At 37.9% G+C, this 17408-nt stretch overlaps 1 protein-coding gene across 1 annotated transcript in view; it reads left to right on the top strand.

The window, feature by feature from the left end:
- The first annotated feature begins 2701 nt into the window (after positions 1-2701).
- CLTC (clathrin heavy chain) overlaps positions 2702-17408 on the top strand; it is a 68880-nt gene continuing 54173 nt past the window's right edge. The window contains exon 1 of the mRNA XM_069482337.1: positions 2702-2975. Coding sequence (XP_069338438.1) covers positions 2934-2975 — 42 coding nt within the window. The 5' untranslated portion in view covers positions 2702-2933. The remainder of the gene's footprint in view (positions 2976-17408) is intronic.

Below are 17408 nucleotides of genomic sequence, written 5' to 3'. Positions count from 1 at the left end.
GTGGCACTCCTCAAAATAATAGATCAAGCAATGTAGTTTTTGCTAATCACACTTATTGTGACTCATGACAAGGACCTACTTACTGTTGATGAACATTCTGACAAAAATAGTTTCAAACTGAAAGAACTTGGCCATTTATTTTATTAACGTAGCTGCCTTGATGAAACATTTTATGAAACCAAAAGCCAGAATGATTCATTCATAGCAGTCCTATTAAGACTACTAGATTATTTGATTAGATTTTTATATCATAGAAAAAAACATTCTGGAATGCAGGATTTGTTTTCTGGTTTATTACATTATCTATTCTCCCCTCTAATTTAAGGTAATGCCTGAAAATAATAAAATTCAGGTACTGCTTAGGTAACTTAACAGGGCCTAAGCCCTTGGGGTCTCTAAACCAGGAATTTAACAACCTTTCTCCTGCCTCTCCACCCTTAGCAAGAACAGCATACTCCCACAAAAAACATCTCTTATTATCCCACCCAAATTATAGATCTTTAAAAAGGTATAGGTAAGTTTTTGGTTTTTTTAATGTTAATCTGGACTTTTTTTCTCTTGAAAAATTTTGGATTTATTGATTTGAAGGGTCAGTGATGAGGATCTAGAATATTATAATCTATTTTTCTTCTCCATAAATGATTTCTCTAAACAGTGCATTCATTACATTTCTGTGTGTGATGACACAGCAGTCACTTTAAACCGAACCTGAGTGCACTTTTTGGTTAGATATTGCACATCAAATATCTAAATTAAAAATCAATTGCTTTGGGTATTCTAAATGTACTTAAAGTTACAGGGTCTATATGAAAATGCAAGATACTTATTAATAAATTAAATTTCAGTAGCCCATTCATGATATAGCTCTTGCTTGTATCCCAGATCCTGAGATTGAAAATGTAACCTGATTAAGCTACTGCATTACTATAATAAAAAACAATAACTTCCTTAAAATTTTAATTTACAATTTGTGTATTTCCAAAAAGGACTTAAAGCAGCTACTATTAGACTGATATTAGAAAGGTCATTTCAAATGTTGCAGAACACAAAGCATCTTCAAATATTTGGCATAACAATGCAAAATGAAGCATAAATATTCACTCTTAGAAAATGGTGGCAAGGCTTTTCTTTGCAGAAGTCTCTGCCCTTTCCCTTTTCTGCCAGATTCTTCTCTCATCCTCAGTATATGAGACATAGTAAATATTTTGGGAAAAACACTACAAGCGACTAAAATGATTAAGCAGACTTCTCACTCTGAGCAAAACTGCTTAACACACAAAATTATTATATACCCAATAGGGTTTTGTGTTCTTCAACTGAAAAGGGCACCAAAAATAATTATCGTGGACTTGAGATTTTTTCTGGAAATCTTTCTTGGGGGAAAAAAAAATCACATCTCTTATAAAGATGGAAGGTACAGAACCAAATTCTTTCATCCTTCATTGGTGCTATTATGAAATATTATTACATCTTATACTTTAGCAAGAAAGTACTGGGAAGCTTATTAATTGATAATGAATGCCGCAGATACCTTAATGCTGTTAGAAGATACGATGCTCCAGCTTTGAAGCGCGATAGCCTACACAGTTAACCTACAGGCAACGTTGAGGTGGTCCCCACTGAAATACACAGCTAACAGTTAATCCCTTTCCTTCAACAACCTTTATGTTTTGCCAACCATCCTTATGGAAATATTTGAGACTCATAAATTTGATGTGACTAAAAAGAAAATCCTACTACTACAATTTTGGTCCAATCACTTAACATTATTTATGATATTCAAATTCTTCATCAGGCACATTACTAAGCTAGGCCGATACATGTCTGCCAAAATGTCCGCAGAAACGTTAAGAAAAGCTACCGTAAGGCCAGCTTGAAATACCTGATAAATGGCCTTCACTGTCCTTTGAGCTAATTTTTTAGCAACACCCGAAGAGAATGCTGGTTCTACTTAGAATCCTCGCGTCAGGTTCTCTAACCGTCAGAAGGGCGTGTGTAAGGGCAGGGAGGATTTTTAACCCCATTTCATTCCCCCCTCCCAGGGATATAAGAAACCACCCACTGTATGAAACTAGGCGGGGGAGGAGTGCTGCAGCCAGCTGCCAAGGGAGCGCTCTGCAGCGGGGCCGTTTCCCTGAGTCACGGAGAGGGCGGGAGGCTGGGCCCATCTGCCCACGCCACGTCCTCTTCGTAAGGGGCTCAGTCGAAACAGGCAGGGTCCGCAGGGGAAGGGAGCAGCACCCGCCATGCCTCAAGGTGGCCCAACAGCCACCTCAATCCCAGGAGACGCCTCATTTCCTCGGAACCCGCTCTCCATTCTGGCAGCAACCAGCAGACCCTTCCCTATGAGCATCACGTGCACCTGGAAGTACGTGGGTGGGACCTAAAGCGCCTACGGAAATGACGCGAGTCGCTCAGAGTCGCATGATGTGGCAAAATGCAAAAAAAAAAAAAAAAAAAAAAAGTGGGGGAGGGAAGAAAAAGCTGGAGACTGGGGAAAGTGATGAGTCTAAAAAAGTAGTCCCTTCAGTTTCTCGATTTTGCCTCGTGCCGCATCAGCAAGCCAGGCTCTGCACGCACTGCGCCCCGAATTCCTGCGCCCTGCCGCGGCGCGGCACTCCGTGGAAGGGTACATAAGGCGGAGGGCGTGAGGCGACTGGGCGGAGTTCTGTCCCCGGGATCCTTCCGCAGGGCTCAGCCGTTTCCGGAGTCTGCGCTGCGCCCGGTTCCGCCATTGCGGCTCTCCCGGCCCCTGGAGCCTCCGCCCCCGACCCGAGCTCTTTCGTCCGCCTGCCAGTTTCCTGCGTCCCCGGAGAGAATCCTGCTGAGCCCAGCCTCCCCCCTCCCCTTCTCCTCCTCTCCCTTGGAGAGTCCGGGCAGCAATTGCCCCGCAGCCCCAGTGACAGGAGGAGACCATACCCCCCGACAGCGCCATGGCCCAGATTCTGCCAATTCGTTTTCAGGAGCATCTCCAGGTGCGGCCGGGCCCGGGCTGGTGAGGGCTGTGGAGAGGGTGTAGGACGGATAGCAGAAGCTAGAGTCTGGGCCCGGGCAGGCCACGGTCTGTGGCGGGGGGTGGGGAACGCATATCCGTGTTTGGGGTAGATGGAGGAGGGGGCGCTATCTTAGCTTAAAGGGTTAAATGATGTGGCTTGTATGGAAAGGACGAGCGTCGGAGTGCAAAGGGCTGGGGGCTGTGAGGCCAGGCCTGGGTCCGAAGGCCTCTCTGTCTTGCTTCCTGGATGGCCAAGAATTGGGCGTACTAATTCACCCCTCCCCATTTTATTCACTTCATTCATTTGGGTAGGGGTGTGGGAGGGAGGATTCTTCAGTGTTTCTCTCAGAGTAAGGATTCTCATCACCCCCTGGGCCAATGCAGGGCTGTCACCTTCCATTGCTCTCCTATTTCCCCCATCGTGTCTGCGCCCAGGAGTTGTGGGGCGGGTGGGTTGGGGAGGAGCAACCTTTTTTCTTCTTCCCTCTGCGGCTCTCCACGGAGAAAGGCACCTTCCCCGGGGCTGAGGGGTGGGGGGAACGGCGGGCGCTTGTCTCCTGCCTTCCCCGAGGCAGTAGGGACAGAAGGTCACTGAAGGAACAGAAAGAGGGTAGAATGGGGGAATGCGTTTCTCAGGGCAATGTCAGTGTCAGAGTGTGTGAGGTTAAGGCCCCTAGGGGAACTCGCCTTTTTTCCCCCTTTCTTGATTTCTCTGGGAGTGATGTGTCTCTTAACCCTTTCTTCTCCCCTTTGGTTCTAGAAGGTGGGAAAGAGTTATCAGAGGTTATCTTGAGGTCTTCTGGAGTCTAGCAGGTAGTTGTGGGATTGATGTATCATCTCAGGATTGCATGGAATTAAACAGAGCCCTCAGGATAGAGCGCACCTGTTCTGAGACTGCAGAGTTATTTGGTCTGTAACTAGCTTCCCTTTAGTAGGTTCTAGAGTTCTTCCCCACAGTTCCTTATCCTGGAGGCAACATACTGTCTTACCTGGCAGCATGCCAATGGCCAGCCTAGGCAGGTGACCATTGGAAGGTTTCACTGAATTAAGTCTTTTCAGAGCTTTTACTTTTCCTGGTTCATCAATCCTGGTTTTTACTTTAGCTGAAAGAATTCATTCATATTAATTTGCTTTCTTTTCAAATATTCCCTTAAAGAAGCTTGCCTCGGCTCAATTTTCTGAAGGGCTAATTTCATAACGGTATGACATGACACTAATACTAGTGACCTATTGGACTCTTTACCGTTGAAGGCAATTTTATTTACATTCTCTCATTGGTATACATAAAGGATTCTTGTTAATAAAAAGGTTTAATATTCAGGAGATGAGTAACATAATTTCATATTTCTTTACAGGTGTTATCATATTTGCTTGCACTAGCAAGGAATTCTTTACCTTTAAGGCTTGAAATGTAAAGAATAATAAATCTTTACCCACAAAATGAATTAAATAATGCAGTTTTTTCAGTCATTTATAGTTTTCAAAGTAACGTATCTGACGTAATGGAATAGACCTTGACAGTAAAAACACTATTTTACAAAAGGTTAAAAAATGCTAAGTGACAGCATGGACATGGAGAAGTTATTTTTATGATCAATCCAAGTTTAATTGCTGTGGTTATCTCTGTTAAAGTGGGGTGGCAAATGAATATGGAGGGTTAGGGTATTGTTGAGTGTACAGGGAAAAACAGGGGCTTGTCCTCACACTAAAGTGAATCTGAAATCTCTTCCTGCAGACAAATGTTTGTAAATCATACACAAGAGAAGCAGGTCCAGCTGCTGTTTATTCTACATGGCAGATGTATAGCCCACTAGTAAATCCTATTTGTTGACCAATGATGGTTTGAGTAATAGCTTCTCATTTCTATTAAAGAGGAGACAAGAAATTAATGATAGTGATCCCAAAGATTGGAATCCAACCTTGTCGCTAATTGAAGACAGATTTAATAGAGGTCTGATTGCTAAATGATCCAGAGTTTTTTCCAAAACTTGAGTGAAGCCATTTCCTTCTCACATAATTTGAAGATTTTGGGTAGAAAGCAACTTTGCAAATATACTGGAAAAGTTTAGTTATGTTTTTTGGACTGCTATGTCATTCCTAAACTTAAGCTTAGCAGGTATGACTGTATGTTCCAGCTGATAATAATTAATTGCACAAAGCCCAAATCACCAACCTCTTGCAGGATATCTCCAGACTTCACATTATCTCCTCCCTTTTTTAAAATTAATAAGGATTATTTTAATTGGCATCTTGGGTCTTTCACCTCTGAGCCTCTGCCAGTTCACTAAGTAGCAGAAAATTTTCTAAAACAATTTAGGAGGAAAACTGGGGGTGGGGGGGCAAAAGAGGAACTTGAGTATGAGTATAGAGTTATCTTGTGAAACTTCAAAAGGTGAACTGTAAATGAGTTTATTTTTATACCCCTTAACTACATTGGCCAATGGAAGGCTGTCATCAAGGCTTGGAACTGCAGCAAATGACAATATTTTAAGTTATGAAGGTTTTTTTCTTTTTTAGGATGTTTAGGCTGATAGCAATCAGCAAATGAGTGCCTATTTGAGCAAGACATTGCTAGAATTGCAGATTCTGAAAAAATCCTAGGCTACGTGTAAAACGTTGCTTGCAATTCTCAATTTTTTGGCAAATTAAGTATCTGTATGACAATTGTCACATTCCATTGTATTCCTGGATTCTTTGGGTCTTCAATTAAAAATCTCCCCACCCTTTTCTTTTGCCCTTTGATCCATAAGTGCAGGCATGGAATGTGCTGTTGAATTGAATGGGTTCTTCCCATGGTTATTTTGGTTTGCAAAGAAAAAGTAATGGTACTGGAATATGCTGTGTGCTTAGCTGCACTGTTTGTATGAGGTATTGCCTGGAATTATGCTGCAGTCTAGCCTGGGAATAACTTCCAAGTTCAAGATATATCATAATTTTCAGGATTTTCTTCACTGCCAACTTAGCTTAAATAGTTGTGGTTAATTTTGATGAAATGCTTACACTTTGATTAGGAAATAATTTAAGGCGTAGAATGGTGTGTCTGTAGAACCACAGTCATTTTTATTTTAATGTGCAGTGAAATTCACGATTTTAGGAACCTTGGTCGTTTGCTCTTGGAACAATTGTTTCTGACCATAATTGGAATGCATATCTTGGTTTCAAAAGGTTCTATTTACATTTAGTCCTCGCCTTGGCAAAATTATTTTTCAATGCTTTTATTTAATCCTATATGGTATTCAAATTATGTTTAATAAGCTGTTTTTTCTGATGTGGTTTTTGCTCTTCAAGAGTTATTGTCCTATTGAACTTTCTTCAATGATGGAAATGTCTACTAGCCACATAGGGATATTGAGCACTTGCATTGTGGCTAATATGACTGAGGAACTAATTCTTTTATTTCTTTTTAATTAATTTAAAGGTAAATAGCTATATGTGGCAGTTGACTACAACATTGGACTATACAATTATAGGCGATACTGATGTGCTTTGTAAGATTGAACATTTGATCACTCAGATAAATTATTGTGTGTTTAGAACATTCTGTTAGCTAAAATTAAAGCATTCATTATTCAAAAGTTTTAGTTGAATACTGTCTCTTTTGGAAAGTGATGAATGACGGACTGGCCGAGTACTTCTTGAGATGCTGTTACATGCTGTGAATGAGGTTGGGTACTTGGAGATCTTCACTCATTCCCCAAGACACCTTTCTTAAACAAGTGAAGAAAGACTCAAAGTATTGGGAACAGTGTTAAAATGGTATTTGTACCTGGGTCTTCCGATACAAAATATTTCAAAGAAATGGAATAATTGGCCTTAAGAGAAGAAACTGTACGGTATCCTAGTGTGCTTTTTTTCTGTTGGACTTAGGCCCAGAGGAGTGACTTCTCTGTGTTTATTAAAAGATGATTAATGTGGTATAGTGGACAGAGCAGAGGTTTGGGGATTGTTGGGATCTATGTTGTCCAATAGAAAAAAATGTGAGCCACATAGTTAATTTTAAATTTTCTAGTGGTTGTGTTAGAAGTAGACACATGGAATTTTAATATAGCTTATTTAACTGAGTATACTCAGTTACATTAAAATATTATTTCAATATGTAGTCAGTATAAAATTTACTGAGATATTTTACATTCTTTTTGTGTATTAATTTTCTAAATATGATGTGTATTTTATACATAGAACACACATCAATTCAGACCCCATTTTTGTTGAAAATATATGACCTGTATTTAGAGTTCATAAAATTTATAGTTAGAAAAGTAGATTTGCATATCAGTGATTCCTAACATACTTAAATTTTCTAATAATTGAATCAATTATCAGTTACTATTAAATTTTAATTAACTTAAAATTAGTCACAGTAACCACATTTCAAGTGCTCAGCATCATACGTGGCCTGTGACTTCCATATTGGAAAACACAGTAACCCGTGTTGATTTTTCTCTGTTAAGGCATACTACCTCACAGAGTTACTATGAGAGTCTGAGATCTTGTATGTAGAAGTACTTGATAACAATTAATGCACTTTAGGAACATTAATTGTTAGCTATGTAATTTTTGTGTAGTATGTTTTATTCAGGTATCTCAACCAATGACACAATAGTCATTTGCAGATCTAGATTTTTATGTTTTATAAATATTTGGGTTTAGTGCATTCACCTGAGATTTGAGTACTTACGATATATCAGGAACTGTTTTAGACTCCAGGGACAAAATGGTAAACAAGACAGACTGCACCTTGCATTCTTATTTGCATTGATTTTGGCAAAGGCTGTCCGTACACCATTCCAACTGTGATACTGTCAATTTGATTATGGATCTTTATGTATTTGAACATTTGATGTGCAGAATTTAATACAAATATTAATATGATATAAAACTGATCATGGTCTGAAACTGCCCCCACCAAAATTTTAATTAACCTTTTATTCCATGAGTTCTCATTGTGTGCCACTGGTACATTTTTAATTAGTGTTCCTTGAGTAGACCTATTTGAAAAACTTGATGAATCATGTCTAATAAAATATCCGTATGGAATGCCAGTCAGGCCTTTGTTAGTGTTATTATATATGTCTTCTTTTAAGGTGGTAGTGTTGAAATGAATATTCTCACTTAGATGGAAAGTAAGTTAATAGCTGATATTTTAGTTTTTTCTGTTACAATGAGACTGGTTCTCTAAATTCATTTGCATATATGCCATGCTGAAGCTACTTCTTAAAATCATATGGCTCACCTATCTTGTGAGCCATGGCAAAGTTTACAGCTCTAGGTATCTATTTCCCCCTTTCTTGGCCAAGTGCCTGTGGCTAATGCTCTTAACTCAAGGGATGGTTGAAAGCTTGGATCTGAATGTATTATGCAAAACCCATCTGTCAGACTTGTACTTCGTGAGTCTCTTCTTTTGGGTTATAGAAGACGTGAGATTTTTTTTTCTTTCAAGGGAAGAACTATCATCAAATCTTAATTGTCCTGAAATCTAATCTACAAAATCAAAATACATTGGCCATGTATACCTATTTGATCACCTACTGTGTGCCAAGAACTTTGTTAAATATTTTATGTTCATTATCTCATTTAAGTAGCAAGAGAATCCCTTCAGATAAGTAGGGTTAGCCTTATTTTGCAGGTAGGGAAAGTGAAGTTTATAGCAGGTAACTTGTAGAGTCACACAGCTAGTGGGCAGTCAGACTTTTAATACTTGTTCTTTCATTTTGGCATGTTGCCTAATTTGGTAAATGATCTGTTTAATTAGAACTACAGAATATGCCACAATTGTATCTATGCTGTGGTGTTTGTTGATTCTAGTATTCTAGTTTGTTTTTAGGGCAATATTTTTTAAATTATGGGAAAAATAGGAGCCAATGAACTAACATCTGACTTTCCATGCCTGAAGTGATTATTTAGGTGATAGCTTTCTAAAGGGCTTTATCTAAGTTCCCACTGGAAACTTGTGCAGAATGATTGGGATCAGGTTAACTTGTAACTAGGATTATCTACATCCTTCTCATAGGGCTGAATTTCTCAAACTTTTCTATAGACTTTTCCTTAATGACAAGAGTGAATGTATGCCAGTCTGAAGCCACTAGTGAATGCAAGAAACTACTGCTTTCTATTTTATTATAAATTCATGTTTTCGTGTTTATACTAAAAACTTGAAACAGAAACTAAAGGAAGACAATTGTGTTTATTTTTTTTTTTTTTTGAGACAGAGTCTCGCTTTGTTGCCCAGGCTAGAGTGAGTGCCGTGGCGTCAGCCTAGCTCACAGCAACCTCAAACTCCTGGGCTTAAGCGATCCTACTGCCTCAGCCTCCCGGGTAGCTGGGACTACAGGCATGTGCCACCATGCCCAGCTAATTTTTTCTATATATATTTTAGTTGGCCAGATAATTTCTTTCTATTTTTAGTAGAGATGGGGGTCTCGCTCTTGCTCAGGCTGGTCTCGAACTCCTGACCTTGAGCGATCCACCCGCCTCGGCCTCCCAGAGTGCTAGGATTACAGGCGTGAGCCACCGCGCCCGGCCGACAATTGTGTTTAAAGGTGGTAGGAAAGGAAGGTAGGAGTAGAATATCCTTGCTCATTTTGAGTTGCATAATGGTAGAAAATGGTTACAAACTTGTAGGGTTGTGCTTTGGAGCAGAATTGTCAGCAATATTGGTACTTCCTATTCGGAATCATTAAGTAAATAAATATTTAAGTTTTGAAGTAAAGCAAAGTTTTAAAGGTTATTGCAGAATTGTCAGCAATATTGGTACTTCCTATTCGGAATCATTAAGTAAATAAATATTTAAGTTTTGAAGTAAAGCAAGTTTTAAAGGTTATTTCTGAAAGAATAGGAACCAGATCCATTAAAACCATGTTTTGTCACATTAAAAAATGTAAGCTCTGAAATATGCTATTCTGGAAAATGTCTCAATGTTTAATCTGGGCTTTATTTGATTATTTCAGGTTTTTAGCTTGTATTTGTGTTTACAGAATCATACTTAGCCCTTACATTCAAATATTATTAGTTCTTCCTCTGTACCCTGGGAGAGTCTTTCTTTGTCCACTTGATTGAACATATGTGCCATACTAAAAGAAAAGACCACACTACCATCTACCTAGTTATTGAAGCCAAGATCTTGGTGTTATACCAGACTCTTTCCTCTTTTGCATTTTCACATCCAGTCCATTTCTGGAGTAGGGAAAGGAAGAACCTTTCTAGTAGTCTACACTGGGTATCCCAGGGATTGCAGTTTTTGAGTGCAGTGACACTCAGTTGAAACTGTGGGAATCATAATAGATGAAAAATGGGAATTGGATTGAGAATTGCTCTCATTTATTTCCGACCATCTGCTCATCTGAGAAAGGTGGCTTAAAAAACCACCAAAGGGAACAGAGTGAAGTGAGACTATCCATTTATGCTCCGCTTGCCAAACAGCTGACTTTGGATAGATCTCATTTAAGGATGAGAAATGAAGAAAAAACCTATAGGGAAAATATCGTTTGCAAAACTCATCTCTTTCCCCACTCTGTGCAACACTCTATATTCAGCCATATTGAACTGTGCAAACCTTAGGCAGGTTTCTTTTCTTTTTCTTTCTTTCTTTCTTTTTTTTTTTTTTTTAACCATAAATATCCTTTAGGAAAAAGTTTCCTTATTAAAAGCTTTACTGAGTTTCCATAGTATTGTGTCGTATCACAGTCACTTCTGTTTTGAACACCAAAATGCTGTTTAGCAAAGGCTACTGTAGGTGAGAGGCAAATTTCACACATCTAATAATCCTTCTGTATATGCCCTCACAATTGGAACTGTTGAATGTTATAAGCAAATGTTTTAAACTGAAAAACAGTCCATTAGGGATATTTTTCTAGAGATCACAAATTTATTAAATACATCCCAAGACAAGTGAAAAACAACTCTCCTAATCTGCAAATGGAAATTTGAGGCATGTTATAAAATTGCACCATCTATGATTACACCGTAACAAATTTTAAAAAGCACTTTGGAATGAAGATGACTTTTCCATACTAATCAAGACACTAATAACAACTCATAGGAAGAGTTTAAATAAAAGGGTTTGTGAAATGTGAGGAGTGGAAAAAAATTTCCAAGTCAGTAATTTTATAATTTTAAATATCTATTTAAGTTAAGTTAAATGACTACTTGAATTATACATTAAGCATATCTAATCCCTAAGAGTTTATAGTTTAAAGGGACCAAAGGCTTTTTTTTAAAAAGATAAAATTCACATAACCTAAAATTAACCATTTTAAAGAGAAATATTTAGTGGCGTTTAGTACATTCACAGCATTGCGCAACCATCATATGTATCTAGTTGCAAGACCTTTTTATCACCACAAAAGGAAGCCTCATACCCATTAAGCAGTCTATTTCCCTCCCCCTTTCCCCCATCCCCTTGCAAGTGCTAATCTGCTTTTTGTCTCTATGGATTCTGGACATTTGACATAAATGGAATCATAACTTCATGGCACCATTGTTAATGGCTGTGCACCTTTTAAGCAGTGAGTGGAAGGGACTGTCAGTTTACTGTAGAATTCTCTGTGCATTAGCATAGTGTCTAGCACACAGTAAGCTGCTTAGTGATTGTTTAAATGTTGTGATTACTGGGAGAACTACAGAGCTAGGAAGAGACCTGAAGAAATACTTAATTTTTTTTCTACTGGAACCAGAAGAAAACTTAAGAAAACTGTTGGTATCATCTGTGGCATGCAGAAAAAGTTGACATAAAAGGAACAGAAAGACCCATGGAGATAATGGGTTATAGTAACAGAAAAGACACAGAAACAATTGGTCCTGAAGGAGTTAAGAGCAGAATTGTCTCTGTGGAATGAACCAGCAATGTAGAAGGCAGAATAACTTGAAGATTTTTTTTAAGATTTTGAATTCAGAAGTAAATCCAGAATTAAAATGATGTGTATGATAGGTTATAAATGAATTACAGAAATCAAAAATAATTGGAATGGAAGCTCTTTTCAGACAATGGAGGAAAAGCTTTTCTAATGAAAGAAACAAGATTAAAAGGATTTGGTGTTTGGAACAGGCCTGAGGAAGTTTTAGTACCATGAATTAAAAAAAAAAACCCCAAAAATCTACAAGCATCCAGTGCACACCTTCTCCCTGACCAAAAAATAATCAAGGTAATCTTAGTTTTTTAACACTAAGCTTCAGTTAATAAAGCAGTATCTATAATTTCTGAGATGGAATGTGTTTTCTCTCTTTTTAGAGGACATGAGCTACAATTTAGATTCCCTAAAACCCTCTGAGACTGAAATCTGGTTTTTTCCCCCTTGCTGGTTTTCTCAGTAGTGATGACAAGTCAGTTATAATCTGACTACGATCCCCAACCCCCCGGGAAAAATGGTCTTCCATGAAACTTAGGAGGGGGAGGCGCACAGCAAGAGGTGAGTGGTGAGCATGGATATTTACTATGGTGTTGATGCTCCCTGTTGCTTGCATCATAGCCTGATCTCTGCCAGCCACCCTGCCGCCCACTGTGGAAAAATTGTATTCCATGAAACTGGTCCCTCGTGCCAAAAAGCTTGGGGAAGTTTCTCAGAAAGGAAATAATCTTACACAAAAATTTTACTTACAATATTGAGTTGACGTTAAGTTGCCGCGTAATAGATGCTCAATAATCTTTAACTCAGAACAAATCAGTCATTTAATCATTTTAATGTTGCTTTGAACTCTCTCAGTTTGTTAATATTAAATGATTTTGAGATAACCTGAAACTCCTCATGCTGATTGTTACTTCGTTCACTCATTTGAAAATGTTATTTATGGTATTTAAGTTCACAGGAAAATATTCCACTGACTCATTTGTAAAATAAAATGGTTCTAGTCTTATAACTTGTAGCACCTGGTAGGCTGATCATGCTTTGAATGATTGATCTAACTAGAAAAATTAGTGGTAGATTATAATGTCTAATTTCCTGACAGGTCTCTTGGTGTAGACTAGAAAAATCCATGATTATGTGCAGTAGTGATGGAGTTCAACTGAATGTTGACACTGGGCTGCCACTTCAATATACATTTTTTGAGGTCTTTGGGAAAGTGAGTCATAGAGTGAGGTTTCTTTAGAACCTTTATAGCTTTAATAGTAAGGAGACTGACCAGAAGTTTGGGTTTTTTGTACCTGGAAGCCAAGCCCTTGGTGTCTGCCTGGATGCATTCATCATCCTGTGAGGGTCTTTATGTTAAGTTGGCACTAAGTATTGTAATCTTGAATCCTCAAAGTAAGCCGCTTTTCTGATTCTCTGAAAGGCAAGTTTGGCTATACTTCCCCCTCTTACTTTCCCCCACCCCGCCCCGCCCCAAATCAGTAGCTGCTGAATGGCATTTACACAGGAAAGGACATAATCTTGGAAAGTCATATCCATTTCCAAGATTTGGGGCATAAAAACTTTCCTGTAGTCCCCTGAAGCATGGTCAGAATTGAATTAATTGATCTAATAATTCATCTTTAATAATTACTGGATTATTTTGAAAGAATGAAATTTAAAGTCTAAAAAATTTTCGATCAGCAGTTGGTTATAAGTAGGAAAAATTCTTGTAGTCTCTTGGTAGTTTATCAAAGCCGATCTTAGGGTCCCTGGCTCTGACTGTGGTTCCTTCCTGAATATATTGCTTACAGTTTGGAGTTAGTGACCAGAGTCAAAAATTCTAAGAGACAGTGATTCTCTCAAAGGCTAACATGAAGTGGAAACAAATCTATATGTTTTAAGTGTGGGGTCAGCAAGAGTTAAAGGCATTCTAATTTGTTGCTTGAAATCTGTGGAGCCCACAGAAAACAATAGCCAGTATCCTGTTGATGGAAGAACTGAAGGAATGCTGCATTCTCAGCATTTTTCTTCATTTCCGGTGGAATACAGCAACTGCAGCTTTTATTTGACATTCTGCTAGGTTTCAGGAAGGGCTCAGTGAAGTGGCTGCTGTCAGCATTTCTTTTCACTGTGATTGAAAAAGAAGGTAGAGGATGTTCAGGAGCTTTTGAAGAAATTATGTTGAGCCGGGCGCGGTGGCTCACGCCTGTAATCCTAGCACTCTGGGAGGCCGAGGCGGGTGGATCGCTCGAGGTCAGGAGTTCGAGACCAGCCTGAGCAAGAGTGAGACCCCGTCTCTACTAAAAATAGAAAGAAATTATATGGACAACTAAAATATATATATACAAAAAATTAGCCGGGCATGGTGGCGCATGCCTGTAGTCCCAGCTACTCGGGAGGCTGAGGCAGTAGGATCGCTTAAGCCCAGGAGTCTGAGGTTGCTGTGAGCTAGGCTGACGCCACGGCACTCACTCTAGCCCCGGCAACAGAGTGAGACTCTGTCTCAAAAAAAAAAAAAAAAAAAAAAAGAAATTATGTTGAGTGAAATACTTGGGATAGGAAGTTAACCAAATCTTCTAAGCACATACTTACACCCATGTTGGGAGATTAATGGTACCATAATGACATCCAAGTACCAACAGGTCTCTAAAATTATTGACCTCTTATTTCTGTAGTGGTAACATCTCTTAAGTCCTTATCAAGATACAAGACTGTTAGAGCAAAGGCAACTGAAACTATATGTAGAACACTTACAAAATAGCTTCATCTGAAATACAGTAGGTCATGCGTACTTCCTTTACATTTTCACTATTCAGATGAAACAAGGAGGAAGGATCTGGAAAGTGTAAAGCCAAGCACTAATTGTGAAACATATGTCCTTAGTAATGCTGTCATAAACACAAGTGTTAATGCATTTTGATTTTTAGCTGATACAGCTGGTAAATGAGTTCTGTTACAAGTTTACTGGTCATTTATTAGAGAACAAACTCCTCCGATATACTTACTAATATAAAGAAGCCAATTTCCAGTGAATTGTTCCTATCTGATCAGATGTGAGACCCATTGTTTGAAATTAGTAGGCTCAAAGCAAACCTATTACTTCTTTAATCATGTGTTTGTAGGCACAAACACATTGCAAATGATTGTGCAGAGAATTCCCATATATACCCTTTGTTCATATTAATCAATTTACTATATTTGATTTATTCTTTTTTGCCTTGTATATCCCTTTTTTACTGAACTGTTTGAGAGAGCCTTTGTGCTAACGGAAAATCATTTTTAGCTAGTTGAAGAATTGGGCATTGAAAAATATTGTGGTTTTATTTGGTTGTACATCTTATGCTAGCATTTTTTGCCCTTAATATATACTATTGGATAAAGTGTATTTATGGCCTATTTGGTCCTCTTAACAATATTTTCATAGTTTGGTCACTAACGTATATTATTAAGATGCTGACTCAACACCACTAGGTTTCCCAGTTCCTTGATATGTCAGGGTTTTCCCATTCTGTCTTTAGGAGTGTGTGGACAAGCAAATTGGGCCAGGTGAGGTTTGAATATGTAACATTAGTAGCCTGATGTTCAACCCAATCCATTTTAGAACAGTCTATGTCATGATACCATAGTACCAGAACAAGATAACTAAAGAGACAGAAATCCCTAAAATATTGAGTGCTTATGTGCTCTCACACTGTTCTAAGTGCTTGATTGTGTGTTGAATCCCTTTAACCTTTCATGCAGTGCCTAAGCATACCTTACTCCCCCTCAAGCAAGGATGGATGCTGTCCTTCTCTTTTCTGTTCGCTGCATTTACGATCAAATCAAGTATATTTTCAGAACCAAGGCAGGAAAAACAAAGCTTAAAGTATTAAAAAGCGATGAGCATTTAACTTGGATTTCTGAATCTAATAATGCTGAAGTTTAAAAAAAAATTATACTGTCTTTTTTTATTTCAATATAATTTCTTTGTCCTGAATCATGTCAGGGTCAAAAATAAAAATAAAAATAAAATTTCTTTGGCGTTTTCACACATTTTTGGAGTTGGGGATTCATCTTAACAGTTGTATATTCTTTTCTGAAAAGGTTTAAGATATTGATGAACGTTTAGAAATTGAGGCAATGGTAGCTTACTAAACACAGAGACTAGTTCTCCCTTTTCTCATATTCTTGAAAAAATTGCATCTTATTACAGCTGCACACCTGGCTGAGTGCTGTTCTTAGTTCCTTCTGACCCTAGGCCTTAGCCATTTGAATGGTTAGTGATATGTATATGTTTATTCATTTACTTTTTTTTTTTTTTTGAGGCAAAAGAGACACCGGACTGAGGAGTTTTCCCTTGGGCTCTTGTTTTGCTTGCATTCAGGGTGGTTTTTGCTTTTTGTTTTTTAATTTTCTTTCTTTCCTGTGTACTGACAGTTTTCATATCTTCCAGGTTTTTTTTTTTTTTTTTTTTTTAAGCCTCCTGTGCAGACCTGTGAACTCTGAAACCTGAAAGTTCTACTTATTTCCTGACCCACTTCTTGTTTAAATAAGATGGGTGTCTCTTTACCAACTGTCCATCATATTTTGCCAGAGTTTGATGATAATAAAGTTTTCCTTTTCTCCTGTTGAACTCCCAAGGAAAACTTGTGAAAAATAGGGCTTTCAGATAGAACTGTGCAATGATGGAAATGTTCTGCATTCTATGCCAGGCAGTACAGTAGCCACATATGACTATTAAGCACTTGAAATGTGACTAGTGTGACTGAGAAATTGAATTTTAAATGTGACCAATGGCTACTACATTGAACAGTGCAGCAAACCTCTTGCTCAGTTCTGATTGGGCAGATACGTAGTTTATAGCTCATTTACAGATCATAAAATATTGTGCTTGAATTATGTCAGTCTGACTAGTTTGTCATCTTTACCTTTTGAAGTTGTATTCTTCTTTCCTGCTGTACAGGTAAATTGCCTAATAAGTCTAATTTTTATAATTTAATATTCAAGTTTTGTAGAAAAGAGTGGAGATTAATTCCTTTCTAAAAACTTTTTCAAAAATAAAATTTCTAAGCTTTCATAAGACTGGGGAAAGTTATGTATCCATTTTATAGATTTTTAACAGTATCTTACTATATTTGCTTTTTAAATTTTGCTTAAACATTTCAAAGAAATTTAGGCTATCATGACATTTCACTTTTAAATACTCCAGCTTGCATCTTTAGAAAATAAGGACATTTTCTTATAATCATGATACCATTATAGCCTCCTAATAATATTTAAGAACTCTAAAAACCAGTTCATATTCAGATTTTTCTCATTGCCACCAAATGTTATTTGGTTTAAATCAGGATCCAACCAAGATCTTCATTGTTGCTTTCAGTTATATCTCTGAAATGTCTTTTTAAAACACATTTTTGTGTATAGTTTTAGATTTACAGAAAAGTTGGAAGAACGGTGCAAAGAATTCCCATAGATACCTTTTGTCCGTATTCATCAATTTACTATCTTTGATTTATCCTTTTTTGCCTTTGTATATACTGAAACTATTTGAAAGTAATGGCAGACATAACCTCTTTACCACCATATACTTTAGGATTTATTTACTAAGA

The sequence above is a fragment of the Eulemur rufifrons genome, chromosome 9, assembly GCF_041146395.1.
Source record: "Eulemur rufifrons isolate Redbay chromosome 9, OSU_ERuf_1, whole genome shotgun sequence".
Lineage (NCBI taxonomy): Eukaryota > Metazoa > Chordata > Mammalia > Primates > Lemuridae > Eulemur > Eulemur rufifrons.
This window is presented reverse-complemented; position numbering and strand designations above follow the sequence as displayed.